Raw genomic sequence first — 23208 nt, 5'->3', positions numbered from 1 at the left:
GACTTACTTCATTCTTTAGTTGTTTTTTTTTTTTCTTATGTGGAAATTCTTTAATGGCTGCAAAAGTGTTTGTGGTACTTTGTGAGGCTCTAGATTACCTAGTGTAGTTTGGTAAGACCCCTCCTTTTAGAGGCGTACTTGTAGCTACAGCAACCCCCACCCTCTACCCCCCATCTCAACTGCAAACAAGGCAAAGTGACGAGGCAGCTCTTTCAACGGGAACAAGGCCTCTGTTGTTTCACTGCATTCTTTATCCTTGTCTCCCTACTCCTTTATTTTCCCCCGGCCTCCCTCCCTCCCACCTATCAACATGTGGGCCTATACTTTCCCCTCTTTGCTGCCCTACTTAATTTCCTCCTGAGACGGATGCTGCTGGTTTTCATTTAACCTCCATTCTGTCTCCTTTCCATCACCAGTGTAGTTAAATGAAAAATTCTCTGGTAATTCATAACTGAGCTGTACAATATTAGTGGCTGCCCTCTCCATTTTGGCCACTATCATCTAAATGGGATGTAGGCATTTAGCACACTGGAGATCCATCTGATTGTCAAATATATCTTTGGCATCAGTTTAGGTCTGTGATGTATTTGTCTTTTTTAAAGTTAATATTGCATACATTGATACTGTGATGATGATAAACTTTTGATATGTTGTGCAGCTCTATTTTATAAACAAAAATGTTTTAAGATTAAATACTACAGTAGTATTTCAAAGGAGTAAGTATATGCAGTTTGATATGCCTGGAAAGAAATGTATATTTTACTCATTTTAGGACAATTTCTAGCTTGGCAAAGGTACGAGGACATCTGATAGCTCTTCAGCAAGTTTTTATGACAACATTTCAAGACTTTCAGCAAATTTCATTCTGTGCCACTCAGCGAGATGTTTCACTGATAGTACATGACCTTTCCAGACGGGTGTCCGTGCCTAAATTGTAGATGTGAACCTCTCAGCTGTTGAGCGAAGCTGTCACACTGATAGCTGTATGCTTGACTCCTCTCAGCTGTCAAAACACAGACAGGTTATTGACTGGTGTGTCCCATTTTTCCTCTGTCTCCTACATCAGGAGCTGTTCTCCACAGAATGGAAAGTTCAAAAGGGCAGCACATTGTTTTGACTGGAGCCCTCTCGCGTGTCTTTTAGCCAGTTAAAGCTTCTCTAGGGGGCCTGGCTGCATTTCCTTTCTATCGTTTTCATTTAGATCAACACTGAATTGCTCTAATTGACCTTCTGCTTCAAACAAATACCTGGTCAATCACTATTTCTTTTCCTATTTCTCACCCCCTTCCCTCGCCACCCAGTTCAGCTGTTTGTTTAGGGTTGCACTCTGCATGTTGAGTGATTATCTTAAGGCCGCGTCCCTGCTTTCAGTGCCAGGAGCATTTTGGTGTGTGTGTTTTGTTGCGTGCTCGTGCACGTCTTCATCCTCTTGCCCATCTGTCAGTAGCTCACCTTGGGAAGTAAGGATATGAGGTCACAAGAGTCCTGACCTCGGTGCACCTGCACCTTCTATTAACTTACCACTTGTCTATGTTGCTCATTGTATCAGACTAAATCTTTGTTTCTGTGCAGCAATTTCCTTCAGTTCAAATATTCATTGTTTAGCTGAAGCCAAATATGTGTTTAGAGAGTCCTGTCTTAAGATAGTATGTTAAATAAAAAAATGTTTAAGTCTACAGTGTTTCCTCTTTGCTCTTGTGTCATATACACTCAGTTTAGAGGTTACCATTGCAGACTTCTACAACACTTGTGCTTAAAATCTTACTTTTAAGACAATCTATTGTTTTGTTTTGGAATTATGACATGGTTTTACCACAAGAGTCATATTGTTTTTAAGGCAATCTTTTAAATCAAAGGGACAAAATATTAGATCATTCATTGTATAAAGGTTGGCAGTGTTGACAGACGTTTGCTTGTTGTTTGAAAAATTTGAACAGCGGTGCTGTTTTTGTTCGTTTTTGTCATTCTCCCGTCATCTCATCCTTCACTTTCAGATCCAATCCGTTTTACGAGCCGAAGACGTCAGGTTCAGCGCAGCCACCTGCCGGCAGTCCCTCTCCTGATGTGGGCAGTATCCAGAAAAGGAGGGCCCCTCCATCTCCGAGTATCACCACCGGCCCTGGCCCCAGTCCAACGACCACCAAACCCATCTCTGGCCCAGACGTAGAGAGAGTCCAGCCCGTCGGGCCCAGCCCAGTGGCAGCAGTGATAGGGAGAGAGCTGGCCTCGTCCTCCCCAAAGGTAAATAAATAAAATAAAATGCTTAATTTAACTGCAGGATATTTAAATTAATCTCAGCAAATTTAACAAATGCTGAAATAAAAGGCAGAGAAGCTGTCTCATCAGTGCCACATAATGTAAAATGGGTTGGGATGCTTGAATTATTTCAAGTTTTTACAATAGTTTAAGTTTAAAATGCAAAACAAATGTTTTATTAACAGTAAGTGTTAGCCAGTACTAACAATACAGTGTATGGGTTTCAACAGTCCAATTTTAATACACCTTTTTTAACATTTAGTCTTTTCTCATTACCTTCTTGGTAATCTTTATTAGAGCAAAAAAACTTCAGTTAGTTTATAGTACCTGAACAGATTTTACATGGCTCTTAAATGCCAGAATTTATCAGATTTCTGCTCCAGCTCTCTTACTGATCTTCAGTGTGGATCGTCAGTTTACTCACCAGCTTCTTCATTTGTATTTCTAGCTGTTTTCATATGCTTATTTATTTATTTAAATTAGGTAAATCATGGCTGGGTCTAATTAAATGGATGATGGTCACACACACTCACGGCCGGAGTCAGACCACTGGTGGGGAATGATTGGTTTGGGGAACGTAAAAAATGTGTGTGTGTGTGGGTGACTGTAGGGGCTCAATGAACCTGTGTGGGGGCTTAAACACAGGAGGCTTAAATACAGCAGAGCAATCACAAGGGGGTGTTGACCCACTGTGCACACACTCACACACACATGCACAGTACAGTCACTTATACATGAATGGACACTCGTGCCCCGTCCCTCCTCCCCATGCAGTTGGCTAGCTGACTGTTTTAGTGTAGCTGAGCGGTGATGCTGGCTGTCCATGTAATTATGGCACAGTGCCTTTATCACCCAGCTGCAGTTGCCTGTGACCATGGGTGAAGGGGCCTAAACCACTTTAATTACCCAGAGCCAGTGGCCTGTGGTGGGCCACACTTCGCCAAGAGATGCCCCGGACTCTGGAGCTTTGAGGAAGAGAGGAACGGGGGAATATAGAGAAAGAATGAAGTGTGCAATGAAGGAGAATATGTGGAAGATAGTGAAGGGTAGAGGACAGGAGAGCGATGGGAGGGAAAGAAGGAAGATGGCTGGGGAATTGTGGAGAGAAGGGGATATGATGTTCACAGTAAGCAGAGATAGGCCTACAGGGTTTGTTGACATATACAGCAAGATGTGAATCGTTTTTTTCTTATTCACACCAAGCACACGCCTGGCACAGCCTACACATGGGGTGAGAGATGACCTTTGAATGTATGAAGTCAGAGAGGATTAAAACGAGACATCATTCCCACTATGAGAGGCCAAGAAGAAACCAACGTCGCATTTTAAACGTGCACAGAGTGTAAATGTGTGCTTGAGCTTGCACGTTTGCATGGATCCGATTCTTACAGCTTCTAGTGTGCTTAAGGCTCAGTTCAGTGAACAAATTCTTGGGGAGTTATAATCTTCCCTTAAAGCCCTGTCCACACTAACATGGACCTTTTGTAAAACAGACACTTTATGCTACGTTTGCACCTCTCGTCCTCATTCACACTTTTGCAAACACTTTTCGTGTATCAATGTTGATTTTATACTCAGATGCTTTAAGCGATGATGTAGCAACCTACTTTGTGCGTAAATTGCAATAACAAAGATACCTCTGTCATTTTTTTTAAGTTTCCCATTTTGTCTTCGTTCTTCTGCCATTTAACTTCAAACTTCTTCTTAAAAAGATTGACAAAAATTGTAAACATTGTCAACAGTAAAGTAAGCTCTAATTGTTTGTGGAGAATATTTACCAATGCTTAAAATGTTCTTCTTTTCAATTTTAATGTTCTTATAAAAATGTCAACGTTATTGCCACCTAGTGGTGTGGCATGGGAATGTGATTTTGTTGCCATTGTGGACAGAGATTGTTTTCAAATTAAGAGTTTGAGGTTCTTTTTTTTCATTTTAAATGAAATATTTTTTTCGCTAACCAAACAAGATTATCATGTTTAGATCCTAAAAGAAGTAAAAGTGCAATACTGGGAAAAAAAAAACAAGGTTTACATTTGTAGTCACTGTTGTTAAACAGTAAAACGTAAAACAGTAAAATCTTTAAGGATCCCTGATTTGAATATTTGACAATTAAACAAATATAAAACATTAACTTTAGCAAAAACTGACAAGATTAAAGGGTTCAGTAGAAGAGAAGAAAACATTGTTTTTGTTGTCCCTGTGAATAAATTCTCCTGAACAAATGCAGCATTAAACTTTGCCGTAGATGAGGTTTTATCCTCCTTGTCATTTAATTAAAACCACCCACTTCGATGCCAGTCTGTGGAGAATTGGTACACCTACAGGACATATGGTGGCTCTCACGTACTCTGTAAGTAGGTGTTACATGAATCTATTAGATTTACATGAAGCTTTGAAAAAGAGCTTCTGGATTTTTGTCAATGTGTCGCACGTTTGTGCAAAAACCAAACCCCTCCAGTGAGCTGGTTACCTGTTAGACCAGTGTGTAACACATTTGATAAGCAGAGTAAGTGGATGTAAATATAAAAATAGTTGTATTTATTAAAGTTCTAAAAACTTTATTCCTAGGATTTCAGTATTGTATTGTCGTCTCTTCAGAAATTTTATTTCTTTTCTTACATAATATGCTATGTTTGATGGTTTTGAGCTTTTTTGCATCTTTGTTTTTTTAGTTACAGAAAGTGATAGATGAGTCTGTCATGTCTTCCATGCCAGTCTGCCTGTCCATTGTCCTGTCTGAGAGATATAGATCCTCAAATGTGTCAAGTTTTGGATTTGTGAGTGAGCTGGAGGGATGAAAATGTCTGTGGGATTAATGTAAATGAACAGAGGGAGTTCCTGTTGGGCGGGCTGTGAGCTCTGTCTGGTCTGATTCAGTCCATCTCTTTTCCGTGGAGCTGATTTTTATTTTTTATTTTTCACCCCCCCTCTCTCTCCCAGTAATTGTTATCCCCCTGCTCTTCCATTTTTGTTTTATCTCCATCTCTATTCCGCAGTCAGGATCGCTCTACACTTAGATGCTCTTATCTCTGGATTTTCATCAGGGTTCTGCTTCATGAATTATATGCCTAATTTTCATAAAAGAAAAGTTGTCTTCAGACAAAAGTTTGAACAGAAAAGTTCTGTGTTATCTTTATTTACGTAAAGAATTTCGGAAAGAGTTAAGACATTTTAGGTTCTCAGGTTGCTTCAGCAATTCTTTAAATGTGGACTGCTTAAAATAATGTAAAATGATATACTTTGCTAACTTTAATGACATTTGCTGTCTGCAGTCCTATGTGTTTTTTCTGTTTGACGTTTAAGTTTCTTTATTCTAATTCCTACCTCCCGGAACAACTTTAAATGGTGTTCCTGACACTATTCCCCCTCAGTTTTTACAAATAGTTTCTAATAATGTGAAACTGAACCAAAACCGGAGGTTTCTGTGATCACTAATGTTAATCAAAGGGTTCAAATGAGATTTTTGCGAGTTGTGAGAGCTCTTGTGCTGTTGGGGAGACAAAGGGCAGAGCCTCTGTTTCTCTCCCAGACTTTGCTTTCACAGCACTTCCTTCAGTTCAAACTACCTCCAAATTGAAATTAGAATAAATTAACATTATTTAATTGAGTTCGCAAAAGGCTGTGATATTTCTTAATTAGCTTTCACTGAGGTTCGTGGCAGGAGAGGACAGTTTACGTACTGTTAAGTGTTTCTGATTGAGGAATGAGGACAGAAAGAAGCTCAGGAGACAAGGACAGTCGTCTCTTGTCTTCTGATCTTTGCCCTTTCCAAGGTCTCGTTTCTTATCATTTTATCCAGTCCAAAGTTGTTTCATCTTCTCAGATAAGTTTGACGTACTCCGGCAGAAAGAGTCATTACTCCACAGCTCAAAGTAAGACGTGGCCTCATGTTCTTAAACACCTAAGAAATACGTTTATATGCAGATTTTCAAAGACTAAACAATAGTTTTTTATTGGCCTTTTCTTAAAGGTTGTGTGTTTGCAAATGCTGGCTTTTTTAATTGCTTATATTAAAAAGAAAGAATGAGAAGGGAATAGAGGTTGAGAGAGGAAGTTGGCTGATTCCAGTACCAATCTTTAAAATTAGGACAAACAAATTCTTTTCTTTCTGTTTATGTATTTTATTTATTTTTTTGCCCACTTTGATTCAACTTAGGCTTACAGAATGGTGTGGTATGGCTCAAAATCTTTTTATCACCTTCTCATATTTTGGAATTTAAATAAACATTATCAGCTTTTTTCTTCTATATATGACATTTTTTCAAAAGTTAGCATAACCATAACCATAACTTTCTTTGGGGTTTGCTGATTTTGTGCCCCAAAAAGCGTCCTTGTTGTTAAAGTCATCCTTGTTGCAGAAAGTGTTGTTTGATTGACACGAGGCTGTACAACACTCTGCTGCTCATAGGTGCACTTACCTGTTATTTGGTCTACTTTTCTAAATGCCAAATATTTAAAAACAAGGCAGCAATCAACCCAATTAATTAGCTGACTGATTAGTGAATTTACTAGCTGTTTATTACATTAATACAAATTTTGAATATTTGAGTATCCTTGTCATATCAAATACAAATTGATATATTCATTTCTTTTCATAATGTAACTGTGATGAGAAAACATGACAAAGCCTGGAAAGAATCACATCATTAATTGTAGACATACATCAGTTTGTATGGTCTGTCTATAATGTTGAGTTAAAAAAAATCTAAAGAGTTTGTTGTCGCTTAAATTTCTTTTCTTGGCATCAGTGTTGGCAGAAAAATGGGCACAGCAGCCCATTTCTGAGACCACAGCATTGAAGCCTCTTTGGCCACATTAGCCTTTCCATAAGCTGTGTAATATTAGAAGAGTAATCCTCGGGAGGGGTATGGCTAAATCATTACCTCTCAATGTCTGCTTTTTCCCAGTGTGGACCCCTCCCCAACCCTTATTTGCAGCGTTTGAGTGGTCTGTCATTGGATCTTGTGGGAGAGCAGAGACGCTGTTTCTTCAGTTCAGGTCCAACTATAGGGCTTCCTGTTGCTGTTTCAACCCACAGGGCATCTCTGTCATCGAGTTAATAGAAAGGTATAAAACATTACCAGGTTCTGCACATTCTCAGCTGTTTGATTTTTTTAAATTATTTTCATTTGTTTTGAGACAGAACTTTGAGAAGCTGTGACTAAATCTTTGGATCTTTGGGTGACCAGTTTCCAAACAGACTTTGTAAAGAAATAATTATGAGTTATTGTTGATCCCTAGGGCTAAAAAAAACCTTTAGAAATGTATATGTTTGAATACATAAAAATCCACTTCCAGGATTAAGCATCTCTTCCCATTTCAATTTTGTACGCTGTTGTCGTGAAAAGACATTCGCCTGTGTGCTGTGTGTACTTACACGTGTTGTGAGGGATATATTTTGATCCAGTAACTGTAATGCGGCTATCATTTTTCCACCTTTTCCTCTGTTGGGTGCATGTCGAGTTCACAAGTTAAGCGCTGCGAAGAGCTCACTCTCCTCAATACCCGCGCCGGCTGGTGTAAAAGGGCCTTCCGCAAAGCGCTGCTTGTAATCTGCCTTTGGTAAGTCCTCCTTAGTTTTATCTGCCAAGGATTACCTCACAAGCTGCAAAGCAGGAGAGAACGAGGGAGACGCAGAGCACGAGGGAGAGAAATGAAAAGCAAGTCAAACAGAAAACGATGAAGATGGAAGAAAATGAAAACAAATCGCTGTGTAATCTCTGAAAGAAAGAGACCTGCTTTTGAGTTGAAGGGAAGTTTCCCTCGCCACTCGTTTAGAGAGGGAATTGACTAATCCCTCCATGATTGATGTCGGCTATGAGAGGCTCTATAGCAGACTAATAGGGCTTATGAGGATGACCAGAAAGTCCTTTGTGTGTGTGTGCCTGTGTTCGTGTGTTTATGTGAATAAATCAGACCTTTTTGTCTTGTGTGTGCTTCTGTCCATTGACCACAGAGGCCACGGGTTTGAATGACATAGCTGCCGAAGAAGGGGTAACTTTATCTTAATCTGGTCTTAATCTGCCCCAGTCCTCCAGGTGTGTGTGGGCTTAAACCAAGAAGGATCCAGGGTTTTGGGGTGAGGTTTAAGGGGGCTTCGGGTGAGGAGAGAGAAGCCCGTGCACTTGAAAAGCCCTTGGACCTCCAGTGGCTCTGAGCCTTTGGACCTTCAGAAGGTCTGAGACCCCCCACACATTCCTGAAACAGTACTCATTTAGTTATGCCAACCTGTCTTCCAGTCATCTGCAAGTGGCCCTCGCTACATTTTTAATTGAATTAAACCAACCATACTCTAATTTAAAGAGACCTGCAAAGTATCTTGTGAATTAACTTTTAAATTGTGTCCATGTGTTAAAGTGTGTGTGAGTGGTCACACATGAATTCTTGAGTCTGTGGTTAAGGAATCGAGAGCAAGTGCTAGAGTGATAAGATTTTAATTGCCTCTTTTAAAAAGCCCTCCTGTAACCCCCCCTCTTTTAGACTAGAACAGTTTGCAGGTGGGTGTGCTTTAATGTGCTCCTGGAAATGCAAAGTCAGACTTTTTATCTCAACTTAGAGATCATTGAGTAGCGGCTTTAGCTTCGCTGTTTAGGAGTTTTTGTAGGAGTTGAATCGAGTGGGAAAAGATTTGATTACGCATTCCTGTGTCGGTTATAATGCCATCAACTAAAAACACCAAAAAGTTGTGAGAAAAATGTTCAGTTCGGCAAATTTTATTCCAAAAGTTGCAGGTCTAAGCCCCATGTTGCTCCAAACATGTATGTATTCCTCATTTGTGAGTCTGTTTGGAAAGAACCATTTACTAAATAATTAATGAAATATTTTGATAGTTTATTATTAGTCATTTTGCTTCAACAATACTTAAAAACAACATTACCTTTGAGTTTAGGTGATTTTGAGGTACTGGATGAAAGATTAGTCTGTTCATCCCAACATTAAAACAGGGCAATGGTCATATTCTCACCACCAGGAAATTAAAATCTCTTTCTCAGTAAACCTTTTTCCAACATTAACATTTTATCATTTTGAACATTACGTGTCAGTAGAAAGAATTATCTTGAGCTGAAGCTATGAAGTAGTAATAGATGTTTCTGTGGGCTAAATCAGGAACACCGCTCACACATACAGTTGCAGTCTTAGTTTACATCCACACATGTTGGGCTTAAATATATTAGTTTTAGACTTTTGCAGCGTTGAATGATCATGCAAAATAAATCCTTTGTGAAAATAATACTTGGATGTACAAGTGTGAATTGTGAAATTGTTGTTCTGAAGGTAATAGAATGTCTTTTAACTTGACGAGGCCAAAGCTTAGTAACTTTTCATTTGTTATCACGATTGATTGAAGCTGGTAGTTTTTCTTTGCCAGCGCAAAATGGATTTGTTTGACAGCCCTTGATGAACTAACCAGTACTCAGAGCAATGGGAAAGTCCAAGGATCTCAGTGAAGATTTAAGAAGAACCACCTGTCATACCTGTTGTGTTGTTGGTGCATTGCACAAAGTGGACGGACTCATCCAAATTTTTCAACTTCACCTCAGATCAAGAGCTAGACGGTTGAAACTTGGGTACAGTTGGATGCTTCAACAGAACAATGATGTCAAACACACATAAAAATCTGGTTTCTGATTAGATAAATCAGGCTAACATTAAGCTTCTTGAATGGCTTCCCCTAAGCTCCAACTTCAACTCTAATGGAAATTTATATTCTTTGCTTAAGATCTGGGTCTGTGTTGAAAAGCCAACTTATTTTGATTATTTCCATCCATTCTAACAAGAAGAGTGGTCAAATAAACACACAGAATTATGCCACAAGCTTGTTGATGGATACAAGAGCCTATATGTATAATCTCGACCCTGGATTAGAGAAAAGTGGATTAGAGAAAATCCACAAAAAATTCAAAATTGCACAGTCAACAGTTATTCATGCCATTCTGGAAAAAAAAACACTATTCAGATAAACCATTAAAAGCCCCATATTAATATGGAATTCATGCTCATGATGAGTGCATGAATTGCATATATGCTCAAATGTTCATCAGTTTCTCCAAACTCTAATCCTACTCTCTGTATTGATACCAGCTCTGACTCTTTTTCCCTGCTCCTGCCGTGCTCCCTCCGTTTAAGCGCCTCTGTTTAAAATTCCCCCCCATCGCAGCTTCCTCCTTTAGTATGTGTGTTGACGCATGTGTATTCTGATCAGGAGTCAGAGGGGTGACTTTGTAATTATGTTCATTTTAATTGGCTGCGCTATCACCCCTCTCATCACTCCAGAGCCCACGCTGCGCTGGACAATGGCAGTGTGTGGTGTGGGGGTTTAGCAACTGCTCGGTTAAGACCACCCCACCCCACCCCACACACACACCTGAGCACACACACGTACATCCTCTTTACCTGCAGAACATAATTCCTGAAGTGGCCTCCTTAATGAGTTTTTCCCTGCCCAAGCTTAGATTAATTGATCAGCGGCGTTATCGGCACATCTGATCTGTGAATCCATTGCACAACTAATTTGTTTGTTTAAGATGGCAGTTAAAGAAGATTAAGGCGATACAGATTTATAACAGCCGCTGTCCTTTATCTTTTCTTTCTTTAAAGTTTTATTCTGAAAGTACAGTTTTTTGAAGAACTGATCTAGTAAATGGTACACAAAGTTTGAAGATCTGCGTACTGCTGGTATTGGACGGAACATGCAGGAATGCGGTGTTAAACATTTTAACCGTCAGTGATGTTTCCTGAAGCATTCATTGCTCACTGCATACCTAAATTTACACACATTGTCTAAAACGTATCCATCCTGTGTGTGTGTGTGTGTGTGTGTGTGTTTATTTCCCAGCAGCAAAAGCTCATTTGCAGGGGTATGAGTGTAGTTAATGCAGCTGCTGTTTCCATGACACGGTAAAGCCAGCGCTTACGACGGATAATGTCCTTACGTTACATGTTAGGCGGGCATGCACGCATCTGGGCACACAGCAAGCTGGCACAGCCGCCCTTTGTCTTCTGCCATCTCCAAATTGTCGCGTTTCGTTTTATTCTTTCAGCGAGTGGTTTTTATTTCAGTTTCAAAGCTGTTGCTGTTTTGCACGGTTGCCTTTTTTGGAGCAGAAAAGGCCTTGGAAGCTATATTGTCTTGGAAAAGGAAACTGATTTTTGTATTTTACATCTCGGCAGCCAACAGCCGAAAGGCTCTCTGTCTTGGCTTGCAAGTTGACTCTTAGATGGGAAACATCACTAACCCCCACCCCACCCCCTTCGCCATCACAATGAATGTATTTACATATTTCTTCCCCACTTTTCTTTTTCAGCTGTCAAACTTTGAGCCACACCAGTTCAGTGCCGTGATTGAAATTCAGCCTCTCATATGCAGCCTTTCAACCTTTTCTCCCACCTGTTTACACAAAACAAAATTAACCTCGCCTTTTCTAAACAGCATCTACATGTACAGTCACACATTAATGCGCACTCACTTCCTCTTTTAGACCGACTCTGCGAGGGAAGCCCCCTCCTCAGTGTGATTATGACCGTAATGTAATATTTCCTTTGTATGTTAATGTGTATTATTTTTCACGCTACATTCGCTCCCCTCTCGTTCCTTCCTCCCCCCCTCCTCATTTCCTTATTGTTCCATCCACTCCACATCTCCATTTACATAATTGAACTTTTGATTAGACTTCGCTCCATCCCCTTTGCTCTCACGGAGGCAACGTATGAAATCAGAAGCACAATTTCATGGCTAAGATGACATGAGGTGATTGTTTTTGTTTCTTCGAGTTTTTTTCTTTATGTGAAGATGTCGGACACGTCGAGCTCAGATTAAACGAAGTGCTTGTTTTTATCAAAAGCGCAATTAAATAAATGCGCATGTGGGTATTTGGGAACCAGCCAATCGGAAAAGTTTTGCAGTAGCACTTTAATGTTTTTAAACATGTGTTTTTTTATATTTAGAGTAGTGTGTGTGACTGTCCTGTCTGAAATACATTTATCCACTAAGTACAGTTTCTTTACAGTGTCTTTCCATATAGTTATACTACACTTCTTGGAGCTATTGTCATTTAAATAGCCGACCCACACACAGACATACTTTTCAGTATGTCTGTGTGTGGATCGTCTTTTTTTTGTTGCTCTAGGCTCCCTTGAGCGGATTACAAGTTTTAAAGAGTATGAGATTCAACACCTCCTCAAATCTGACACTCTGACACTGCTTTGAAGCCTCGAAAGTGAGATTGGAAAGACACGGAAGCTCTTTTCACTGCACAGAGTCGTGGGTTTATGTCATTGGTTTGAGGCCAGTTAAGTTTCCATTGAAGCGTCATGCCCCAGAGGGAGAGACAAAGCTGCCACTTAAAGCGTTTGACTTGTATCTTTTTTATGACTCCAAAAGGCCAGTTTCATTGGCTTCTGTACCTTTAGGTCCTGTAGTTGTGTGCTTTCCTTGTCACTTTGTTTATATTTGTGAGTGATCATTTGGACCTGCAGCATTAGCCGAAAGCAGCTGTTAACTCCCAACTTTGCAACCGATGCAAAGGGCTGAATGGGAAAGATTTACTATTACTAAGTAATTAAATAATGCTTCATTATATTGATCTTCAGTTGGAGAACTTAGTCATTTTTTGATGATATTCTTTGTCATCTGTTTTTCAACTGTTCACAAATATATTTCTATTAAATGTTAGTTGACTAATACTGTCACAGTAAACCTTAGTCTGCTGTTCTTTCAAATGTTTCACAAGTTCAAGTCAATTTTTGTTTTGTTTTCTACAGCACATTTAAAAACAACCATGGTATAAAACCAATAATCAGTTCATCAGCTATAAATATGAACTTCAATAAAACATAATTAAAAATAAAACAACACACATTCCATAAATGAATGCATATTCCCTGACATCTTCCATGTCAAAACTTTACCAAGTTTTACCTCAATATCTATATAACTATTTTTGTGTTTACCAAGGTTGATTGGTTGAGGCAGCCATCTTGTATTGGTTTTATACTAAAAGTCAGTCAATTGTACATGTATATCCAGTGTTTACATTCTTAGAGTCTTGTTCAAATCTGCCCTCAGGTTCAGGAGATATTTTACAAACAGACACAGGCAATTACATAATTGCTCATCTTTCATGTCGCTGGGCGGTAACAATGTGAAACAAACAAATCAATTAAGCTTGTACAATAAAAGCCAATATATTCTTTTAGCAATTAAGAATGAGGCTTTGTCGTGTATTTAAAAAAAATCAGTTAAGCATCTCCAATTTTTGAAGGTTGGCTGTTCTACAGATTAGGGCCCGCCATTACAAAGGCTCTTATCACCTTTGTTTTTGAGTCCAGACTCGGGAATGTCCATCTGCACATGATTTGTAGACCTTAGATCTCTGTCTGAAGCAAGGCGGTGCAAAAGTTCAGACAAGTAAGCTGTTGTCATACCGGTTAGACTTATTATGACGAGCAATAAAATTTTAAACTGTTCAAATGGATAGGAAAGCCAGTGTAGGATAGGCCAGCAGAGTTGTTATCACACCGTTTCTTTCTTCCTTTTCTTTTTTTTTGAAGGTGGGCTGCTGCTTTTTACACAGCCTGAAGGTTCAGTAAGATCCATACCAACCCACAAAAAAAGTATAGTAATCAGACGACTTGCAATAAAGGCATGAATTACTGTCTCAAAGTTATGTAATGGAAAAAGGTACCTAAATTGAAGCCTTGTGATACCTCACAAATAAAAGTACAGAAAAACTACTGTCAGATACATAGTGATCTTCTATTTAAGCAAGAAAAAATGTTGTCAGCATCAACCTGTTACCGTTTTCTAATTTCTAATATAATGTTTCACCAACTCCAGATCTTAAACCATATTACAGCTTCTCAAAAAATAAAAACAACCTTTTTCTGACTTGAAATCCATCCCTAACACCAACAGAAACATGGGTGCTTCCATCACCAGGCTTCCTCCTATCTTCTCATTCAGACGCTGTATTGAGCTTAACCCCCCTACACACACACACACACACACACACACACACACACACTCAAACGCACACACTCCTTCACCTTTTTCTCTCTAACCTCCCCTTTCCTTCTTCATTTTTTTTTTCTCCTTTCTTTGCCCTGTTAGATGTATGTTGTTGACACTGAGGCATCAGGAATAATGGAATCTCTTGTCAGTGGCTTGTATTTTCTGCCCAGGCTGTTAAGGCTGTGTATAATAGTAGCAGAGGAGGAGGAAGAGGGGAGGTTATGTGCCACTGATAGTAATGAAGGTTGCCTTTTCATTTTTTAATATGGAATGTTTGTGGGCCGAGGCGATGCTCTCCACTAATCCTACCCTCGAGTCGAGCTAGCTACATGGCTGCATCAGTGTTGCGCGCACACACACACACACACACAGTGACATTCACACAGGCCGATAAAAGACAAACACACAATGCATACACTCGCACACCTTCCTTTAGGCAAAAACGGCAAACTGTTTGATAAGTCGGGGTGCATTTCTGCTCCTCATGAAAATTTCACTCCTCCCGTGTTTGTGTCTTAAGGAAATGCAGCCTGTTCCTGTTAAAGATGATATGGTATTTGTTCAATATTTGATGCATATGAAAGCTTGACTGACTGGATGATTTGTAAACCTTTATCAGGACAGAGTGTAATGGAACAGTCAGATTGAGAAAATTACATCAGTTTTGGGTTGTGATGAGCTGCTCCTCATGTGCCTCTCTGTGTTGCAGGATAAGTACAGTGTTTCTCTGGATGTGTCGGGCACAAAAGAAATCGTTTTGAATTTTTTTTGTGCAAAATATTTTACCAAGTTATTATGCGTTTTTCTATTTGGATGTGTTTGTATGTGAATATTAGCATGAGAAGAGAGCCTGTAAAGAGGCTTTTCCATTGGCGGTGTTATTCAGGTGTATTTCCGAGTGAGTTCATGTGTGTTTTATTTTTTTTTTCCTGCCGGCTAGGGTACGGGGTTTGCCGCACTGAAGTGTGCTGTGTGTCTAATTGCTTTAATAGCACCTGGTCTCTAATCCCAGGTAATTAGAGCGCTCAAATTAGACAGCTACTTTCAACCATCACTTGAAAAAGCAGGAGGAGGAGGAGGGGTAGGAGGGGGAGGCCTGGAGGAAGACCACTCCACACCGAAACCCAGAGTCTCATTTTACTGACACACAGAATACAAATGGAGAAGCAGGTTTAGTTCAGTTTGCCAAGAGGAACTTGTGTTTATGTGAAGTCTTTTAGCATGAATGCAGTAATTACATTCAGTTTATCGCTGAGAAATACTTTGATTTGATCAGTTTGTAAAGTTCAAATTAAGCCTTTTACACATGGATGTCTCTCTGTGTGCACATAGAAAAAATTCTGACCTTGCTCTAATCGTTTTTGGCTTTCTCACCTTTTATCTGTTCGCTCTTGTTTGTGCCTCCATTTGTTTGAGTGGCACGAACGTTTCGTCGAAGCCCCCTAAAACGTGTCTGAAGAAGCTGTGGGGAAAGGTTAAGGCCCTCCTTTAAAGATGAGCCGGAAATGTCAAGTGTCTGCCCCTCAGGCTCCCGCTACTGTCTCCCTGTACCGAGACTGCCATAGGGAACTGCATGACTTGCACACACACTCTGGTACAAAGGTTAGGAATTGCTATTAGAGACGACCTCCAGTCTTTTATTTGTTTTGGCTCTTGTGGCATCTCAACTGGCTTCAGGCTGGTGGTCAAAGGTTAAACTGTAACGACAGATGAGCAGGAGAAACTCGGGAGCTTGTACGCTTTAGTTAGCTGGCTAAAATTGTTCCTGTACCACTCGTTTAATTTCATCTGCGCTCTAAATCAAGAATATTATCTTAAAATCTTTCAGCAGCAATATTATGTTGAAATTAACTACAAAACCATTGCAACAAAATGTATGTTTCTTTTCTACAGCATATCTAAACTTACTTGGATTCTAAGAATTTAAGAGTTTTGAAACCTGTCTCTCCTACGACTTGTCTTTATTTCCTGTTCATGCAGTAGCACAGAGCTGCCAGCAGAGGGCGTTGGTCACAACAAGTTTCATTAAAAAACTGAGGCTCAGGCAATTTTTAGGGACCATCAGGCCTCCTCTGTGTGGCTTTAAACTGGGTTAACACATTCTCCTTGTCAGTTTTGTGTCTTTTAAGTTTAATTAAGCGTTGGGCTCAACAATATATCTTGCAAAGTTTACAAATTACTGCTGTTATTTATTTGAATGTTTGACAAAATAATCTAAAATCAAACTACAGTGGGGAGAAAAGACATCTTGATTTGGAAATGGGTTGAATTAAAGCTTGATGTACAATTTATTGATTATGTTAACACCTCTCGAACATATTATGCCACGTGGTCTTTGCCTTTGTCTTGCAGTCGATTTTTAAACAAATTTTGAGCATTTTGATCACTGACCTCTAATGGATTTAATCAAATCTCCGTGGCACTTTTGTCTTTTTTCCCCTTCAAAATGATCTGAGAGAATTAGTCTGTATCAGTGCCCCTATAACTAGATTAGTGAAAATCCAGCTGAATAATCAAAATAGCATTGGTTCTGCCAGCTGTCAGAAGAAGACCGGTGTCTCCACACCACTGAGGATTTGTGGGATTTGGAGTCTGGGAGAGAAAAAAGGCTCCTGATGGTGAACGCTCTCAACCCTGATAAGACTTCAAAGGCGGAGCTAATTAATAAGATGTTTACATTATTCACGGTCATACTCTTCATTTTGAATTCCCCATTCAGTAATGTGTGTGTGTGTGTGCCTGTGTGTGGGCTCTTGCGTACGAAGGCTCATTATTTGCTAATTGAATGGGCGGTGGTTGCTAAGTAAAACATTTTACTGAGAAATAAATAATGAAAGAAGCCTGTGTCGGTCAAACACACATTGTAGAGACTGTTGGGTATGTGCTTTTGAATTTGTGGTGGTGCGTTTGAATCCTTCTCCTTCTAAACCTGCCTCCTCCTCTCTGCCCGCAGCCCAGCCCCGCCCCGAGTCCGGTTCTAGGAAGGAAGCCCAACGCCAGCCAGTCCCTGCTGGTTTGGTGTCGAGAGGTCACCAAGAACTACCGCGGGGTGAAGATCACCAACTTCACCACCTCCTGGAGGAATGGGCTGGCCTTCTGTGCCATTCTGCACCATTTCAGACCTGATATAATGTATGACACACACACACACACACTCACACTGAATGAACGCCATTTTATTCATCATTAAAAAAAAACAAAACAAAAACAGAATATCACCACTTAGCTGATATAAAGTAGTTTCAGGTCTTGCCTGTCGTTCCATCTGGTCTGATTGTATTAGTTTGTTGTTGTTTTTTTAAACATAAAGTTGTATCTTTCTGTTTGTTTGTGACTTTAAGTATTTAGTCAATGTAAGACTCTTTAAATGTTTACTATTAAATGTGAAACATACAAATGCACATGCAGCTCCATCAAAGAGCAGACATGAAGATAATTTATTAAAACTGCTCTATGTACACATGTTTATGTATGTGTTTATGCTCTGTGCTTCAATGAGTTATTTTTACATATTTTCCACTTCATTACTTCTGCTTATTGCTTTGCTCTGAAATTGCATGTTACAGTTCTAATACCATTACATGTGACGCATATTTAAACACGTCTCTTTCTCCACTGCATCACTTTTCTTTCTTTTTTTTTCCTGTGCCCTCCTCCTCTTCGACCCTCCCCGCTGTTCTTTCAGAGACTACAAGTCGCTCAATCCTCAGGATATTAAAGAAAACAACAAAAAGGTAAGAGGCAGCCACCGCTGGGCCCTTCTCACCACATACCTCCCCCCCTCCTCTCCACATCTCTGTTTAGCCTTATTTAGAGACCTGCCATTAATCCCAGGATGAAGTGTGTATGTGTTTCTGTGCAGTTTGAAGGGGGAGGGTAGAAATACACAGGGAGACAAACAAACACATATAATCACACAAACATCCATTCGTGACACAACATAAAAATGATTTTCTTTTTATTAAATATTTACCTCTGCTGCAACGTGTGTGTAGCCCCGTGTCCAAAGCATGACTTTGGCCAAATCCCATTTCACCCCTTCCTCTTACTTTTTAGCTCTACACCTACGTTCTGCTCGTTCATGCCAGGGGGGAGGGTGTCCCGGGCCTTTTTGTGATGTAAAGCAAAATCAAAAGTGCTTTCCAGACCCTTAAAAACAGATTTATTTAAACTGCACTTCTATTAATTATATAAAAAAGGCAAAAATAGCATTGTACTCCCCCATTAAAAGAACATTATTGCCTCGGTTATTTTAAAGCCTAGTTTGGTGTGTGTCAATGAATTTCATCAGCTGTCATTTTTCCCCTAACAAACCTAAAAAAACAACTATTTGTGAAATTCACAGCAGGGTTAATAACTAGTTTTAAATGTCAGATATGGACACATTGATGTTGTGTCAGTTTATGTAAGACTAAGTGGTGACAGCTGATGGTGTATTGTTGGTGTATTGTTGTCATGAAGGGATGTCTCATGTTGTAAGAGAATATTTTAACCTTTGTTCAGCCATGGGATAGATGTATGGTTGGGTTTAGGAATAACTTTACAAAATGGTATTCAGTTTTTGTCACCTGCTTGAGGTGAAACAGTATCTTAGCTCAATGCTTTGCTGGGAACTCTGTAAACTGCCTCTGCTTCATATGTGTCTGTATTATTGTTTATATTGTCTTCTCTATAATTTGTTCAGTTAGCTTTGTGTGTGTGAGGATAATAAAGCTGTGGGTACTCCATGAATGTGTTTATTGGACTTCACTACCATGCTGGCCCAAGTGTCACTGCATGTTTGGTTTCATCCGTCTACTCTTCTTACAAATTATGACCCACAAATACAAACCTCAGCTGAATAGATTGTTCCATCTATAAAGAAAATGTGTAGACATCCTTTTTTTCCCTCCCGTCTTTGCCCTGCGTCACCAAATCTGCACACACCTGTTAAAGGTGCACATTATTCACACCACTCACCATTTTCTCTCTGGCTCTGGGTTTGCACGTTTTGTCCCCTCACTACACACCTGTACAGGCGCGGCACACAAACGTCCCCTCTTCGGCCCCCGAGGGCTACACAGAACGATATGTGTCAGGTTCCTGCAGCTTGATTTCCTCTTCTCATACACACTCTGGCTAAGCGATAACCTCTGGTGGCCCTGTTAGGCATGAATGCTACCCTGTTGACAATAACCTCAGTGGAGGGAGAGGTAGAGACCCAATCCCATATCTGCTAACTGCCCTCACCCCCTCCAGGTGCTCAAGTAGCCCTGAAGAAATTGGTTAGATATAAGTAATATGGGGAATATGCTGTACGAGGTGATAGCTTGTAAATAGCTGCTGCACTGTACCTAGTTTGCTGCTGACAGCTTCTCTTGAGAGATCTACACCTGGTGCTGGGAGCTTGCAGCGCACAGCCACTTTCCAGTGCTTCTGGAGCTCATAAGAGTGCACTGTATTTACTGCATGTACTATATACATGTACTATATGCCAGACGAGGTGTCTTGGAACTGTAGCTCTAGTTTGTTTAACTTGACTGAGAAGAACTGAGTAAGCCCATTTTATAATCTAGATAACTTCTAATTACATGAAAAGTTTCCAGGAAGTTGTCATAATTTAAATGATCAAAATCAAAATATTTTGGTTTCATAGTTTTTGTGTGAAAACCAGTCATTTACACACATATAAATGATTAGTGCAATAAAAAGTGACATTTATCTTGTTTCCTTCTCAAGTATAAAAGGTAAACAATTCAAATATAGATAAGTCATTATTGATCATAACTAATGAAATATTTTTAATAGTTTAGGTTTTTAGATTTATCCACATAGTTGGTCTTATTTATTCACTGCCACTGAATTAATAGTGTGTTCGACTTTATTCTGGTTGCTGTTGTAATATGAAAATCAAAACATGAACTGATTTGCATACGTGTGATACAATGAATGATGCTTTTCTACTTGTCAGGGCTTGTTGTTGTAAATCTCCAGTTGTGCCACAAAGCTGCAAAATAATTGCTTTTACTGATTAAAAAAAAAGAAGAAGAAGAAAGATGCGTTATGTAGCACTTAATGTTTCCTGCAAGAAAGAAAAAAACATGCTAATCTGTGGCACAGTTTAAGAAAGCTCAGTGTGGCCGGTTAAGGAAACCTAAACGCAAGCAAGAGAAAAAGACTGAAATAGAACACGAGAAAGAGGATTAAAGAAAAAAAAAAAAATGTTTAAGAGGAAATCAGAATGTGTAAAGAGCTGAGTGAAGGAGGAATGATGAAAAGGGACTTAATCCTAATCTAAATGTTGTACAGATCATAAAGAGTTGTTAGAATGTATGGAATTTATTGGATGGACAGCAGGAATGGAAACGTATAGAAAAGACGACTATCTCTGCTTTTCACTGCCCGTTGCCCCCTCCTCCCCTCACCGTCTATCTGCGAAGAATGATTGCAGTCAGCTCAGACTGTGCTGAATTATGACAGATAAGGACAATCAATATTGAGGGTGTGTCGAGAAAAAAAAATACACAGAAAGGTGAATATTTAGAACATCCACAGCCCTTAAAGTTATTCATTAATAAAAAGTTACGTGTTCGAGTCTGTGGACGATTACCGCTGCTTGCTGTGTTTAAGATTTCGGGAGCTCTGATATGTTTCAGCCTCTTGCTTCTGTCTGTTTTGTAGGTTTGCTGTTATGTGTGTGTGTGTGTGTAATGAGGCCAAGGAGAAGTAATTTGTCATGCCATCTGATAGTGTTGCTCCAAGCACCGGTCTGAATCGCCCTGAGCACAACCAGGAGGGGTTGGGCTGAAGGGAGGAGGTGCAGATGATTGACAGCGATAGATGGCTGTCAGTCACTGAGAGGAAGGCGGGCGGGGGAGGAAGGGCAGGGAGCGTCAGCCCGGGGCAAACCACGACGAAATTAGCTCCAAAACCCTGAGCTTAATCAAGCAGATGGAAGGTGGGAAGACTAGGTGTTTACCAAAACATTTTGATGTTCTTATTGGTCAAAAATGTCCCTCCAGATCAAGTTCTGTTTTAAATTAACCATTATAATGTAAAAAGGTATTTAGAACAAACTATTTTTATAATTTTCACTGAAAAAAACATGAATAAATACATGTAAGACCATTCTTTAGACCAGATTTTTTTTTAAATCACATTTTCATGTAAAATAACAAACCATTGTTTTCACATTCGGGAAGAAAATGTTTCTATGGGTTCTTTTAACAGATGTTACTTTCTCCATCTTAAAAAAAGGAATAAACTTGTCAGATGGAAAAATGAAGGAAAAACATTGATTATAAATTTAGAAATGTCTTCAGTTGAATGCATCTCGGTCGTATTTTTCATTCCTCTCCTTTTATTTTCTCAGTCTGTTGTGTAGTCAAATGGAGTTGGCAAAAACACAAAATAAGATTAGCTATGCTGTATGGAATTAATTTTCTTGTACAGCATAGCTGCAGTGTAAGTGCCACAGATAAATCTTCAGCCCTGCAACTCGTGTTTTTTTAAGGGAAGAGCATTGTTTTATTGTTTTTTTTTTTTTGTTCTTCAGTAAACGCTTGAATACACACTGTAAACTCTACAGCTGCTGTTTTATTGTGGCAATTTTTAGGGCACTATATAATGCAGAAATAAATGTGTAAAATGGCAGAAAAAGTCAAAATTCTGTTGCAAGTAAAGATGGATGAACGCTTTGGAATGATCACAATATCAACACTGAAAAATGGGATTTGATCCTTATTTAAATCCAAAACAATATAAACCTTACATTTCATCTGTACTGAACACATTGTTCTCGTTGCAGGCAGACTAATTTTAGGCAGCTCTTTAATTGTGTGTATTGTACAAGCTCCTAAAGTGATAGTTCAGATCTTTGGAAGTGGGGTTCCGTGGAAAGGTTATGAGCAACTAATGTCTCACCTGTTGTAGATAGCTCTTTTTATTGGCCAAAATTTGGAGAAAATCTTTGTTCTTACTGGATTGACGGGTTTATGGCTAGTCTGAGCAGGGCCAAAGCTAAAATGCATTCATCCAAACACCATTTCATATATTTTTACACGACTGGTTCTCATTACACTGTTTTCTGGCAGACATTCTGATACTCCAGGCTGCACAATAAGTGCTATTGCTAGCTGCTGCTGTTTGCTTTAATAACAATAAATTTTAATGTAAATATTGGTGCGATGCAAAATTGATAGCGATGTAAACGCTTTTAAAATAGCTTTTGTGTGGACTGCTGTACAACTTTTGAGATTGTAGTTATTTTAGGATGGCAGAAATCCTCTCTGGTCTTGGCCTTGCTCAGACTAGCTGTTAGCGCATCATTTCAATCAGAATCGAACCGTTTCTCCAAACTGAAGCAGTTCAAAGTGCTATCTACGACAGGTAAGATATTAATTGTTCATAGCTTTTTTTTAGCTCTTCAAATGGTCACAACTAGAAGTTTAAATAAAAGCAATGTCCTCTGTTGCATATTCGCTGTGGCTGCTTATGAAACTTAATATTTAAAGAGGAATTATGAAGCAAAACATAACACCCCACCCCCCTTTGTTTGGAGCAGTCTGCCATTGATTTAGTCGTGAGCTTTGGGTCATTGTCTTGTTGCATCAATCAATTTGTCTCAAGCTTCAGATCACGAACCCTGCTTGGATGTTCTGGTGTAAAATTTCAAATATATTGGTTCAATTTTAAATATGTTTCTTCACGAGTCTGGGGTAGCAATACAAACGTTGGGTTACTTAACGTAATCCCTGGTTCTTTGATAACAGAGTGAGGTGTTTCACTATGGGAATCGCCTCAGCGTGACCAACTACGGAAGCTCCAATGACATAATGTCTGTCTGTGACAGACAGGTTGAGCCGTGACCGTGGCTCCACCCACCATCCAATATCACGGCCAACCTACCCCTCTCAACTCATTCTAAGCCGGTTTCTTTCCGTGCTCATGCAAGAAGGGACGTG

General features: G+C 39.5%; 1 protein-coding gene across 6 annotated transcripts in view; it reads left to right on the top strand.

The window, feature by feature from the left end:
- ehbp1 (EH domain binding protein 1) overlaps positions 1-23208 on the top strand; it is a 130149-nt gene that overhangs the window by 35903 nt on the left and 71038 nt on the right. For all 6 annotated transcript variants that reach the window (XM_037973369.1, XM_017430258.2, XM_017430234.2 and 3 more), the window contains 3 exons: positions 1995-2241; positions 17220-17398; positions 17952-18000. In XM_037973369.1, the coding sequence (XP_037829297.1) occupies positions 1995-2241; positions 17220-17398; positions 17952-18000 (475 nt within the window). The remainder of the gene's footprint in view (positions 1-1994; positions 2242-17219; positions 17399-17951; positions 18001-23208) is intronic.

Source organism: Kryptolebias marmoratus, linkage group LG22 (assembly GCF_001649575.2).
Source record: "Kryptolebias marmoratus isolate JLee-2015 linkage group LG22, ASM164957v2, whole genome shotgun sequence".
NCBI classification, from domain to species: Eukaryota; Metazoa; Chordata; class Actinopteri; order Cyprinodontiformes; family Rivulidae; genus Kryptolebias; species Kryptolebias marmoratus.
This window is presented reverse-complemented; position numbering and strand designations above follow the sequence as displayed.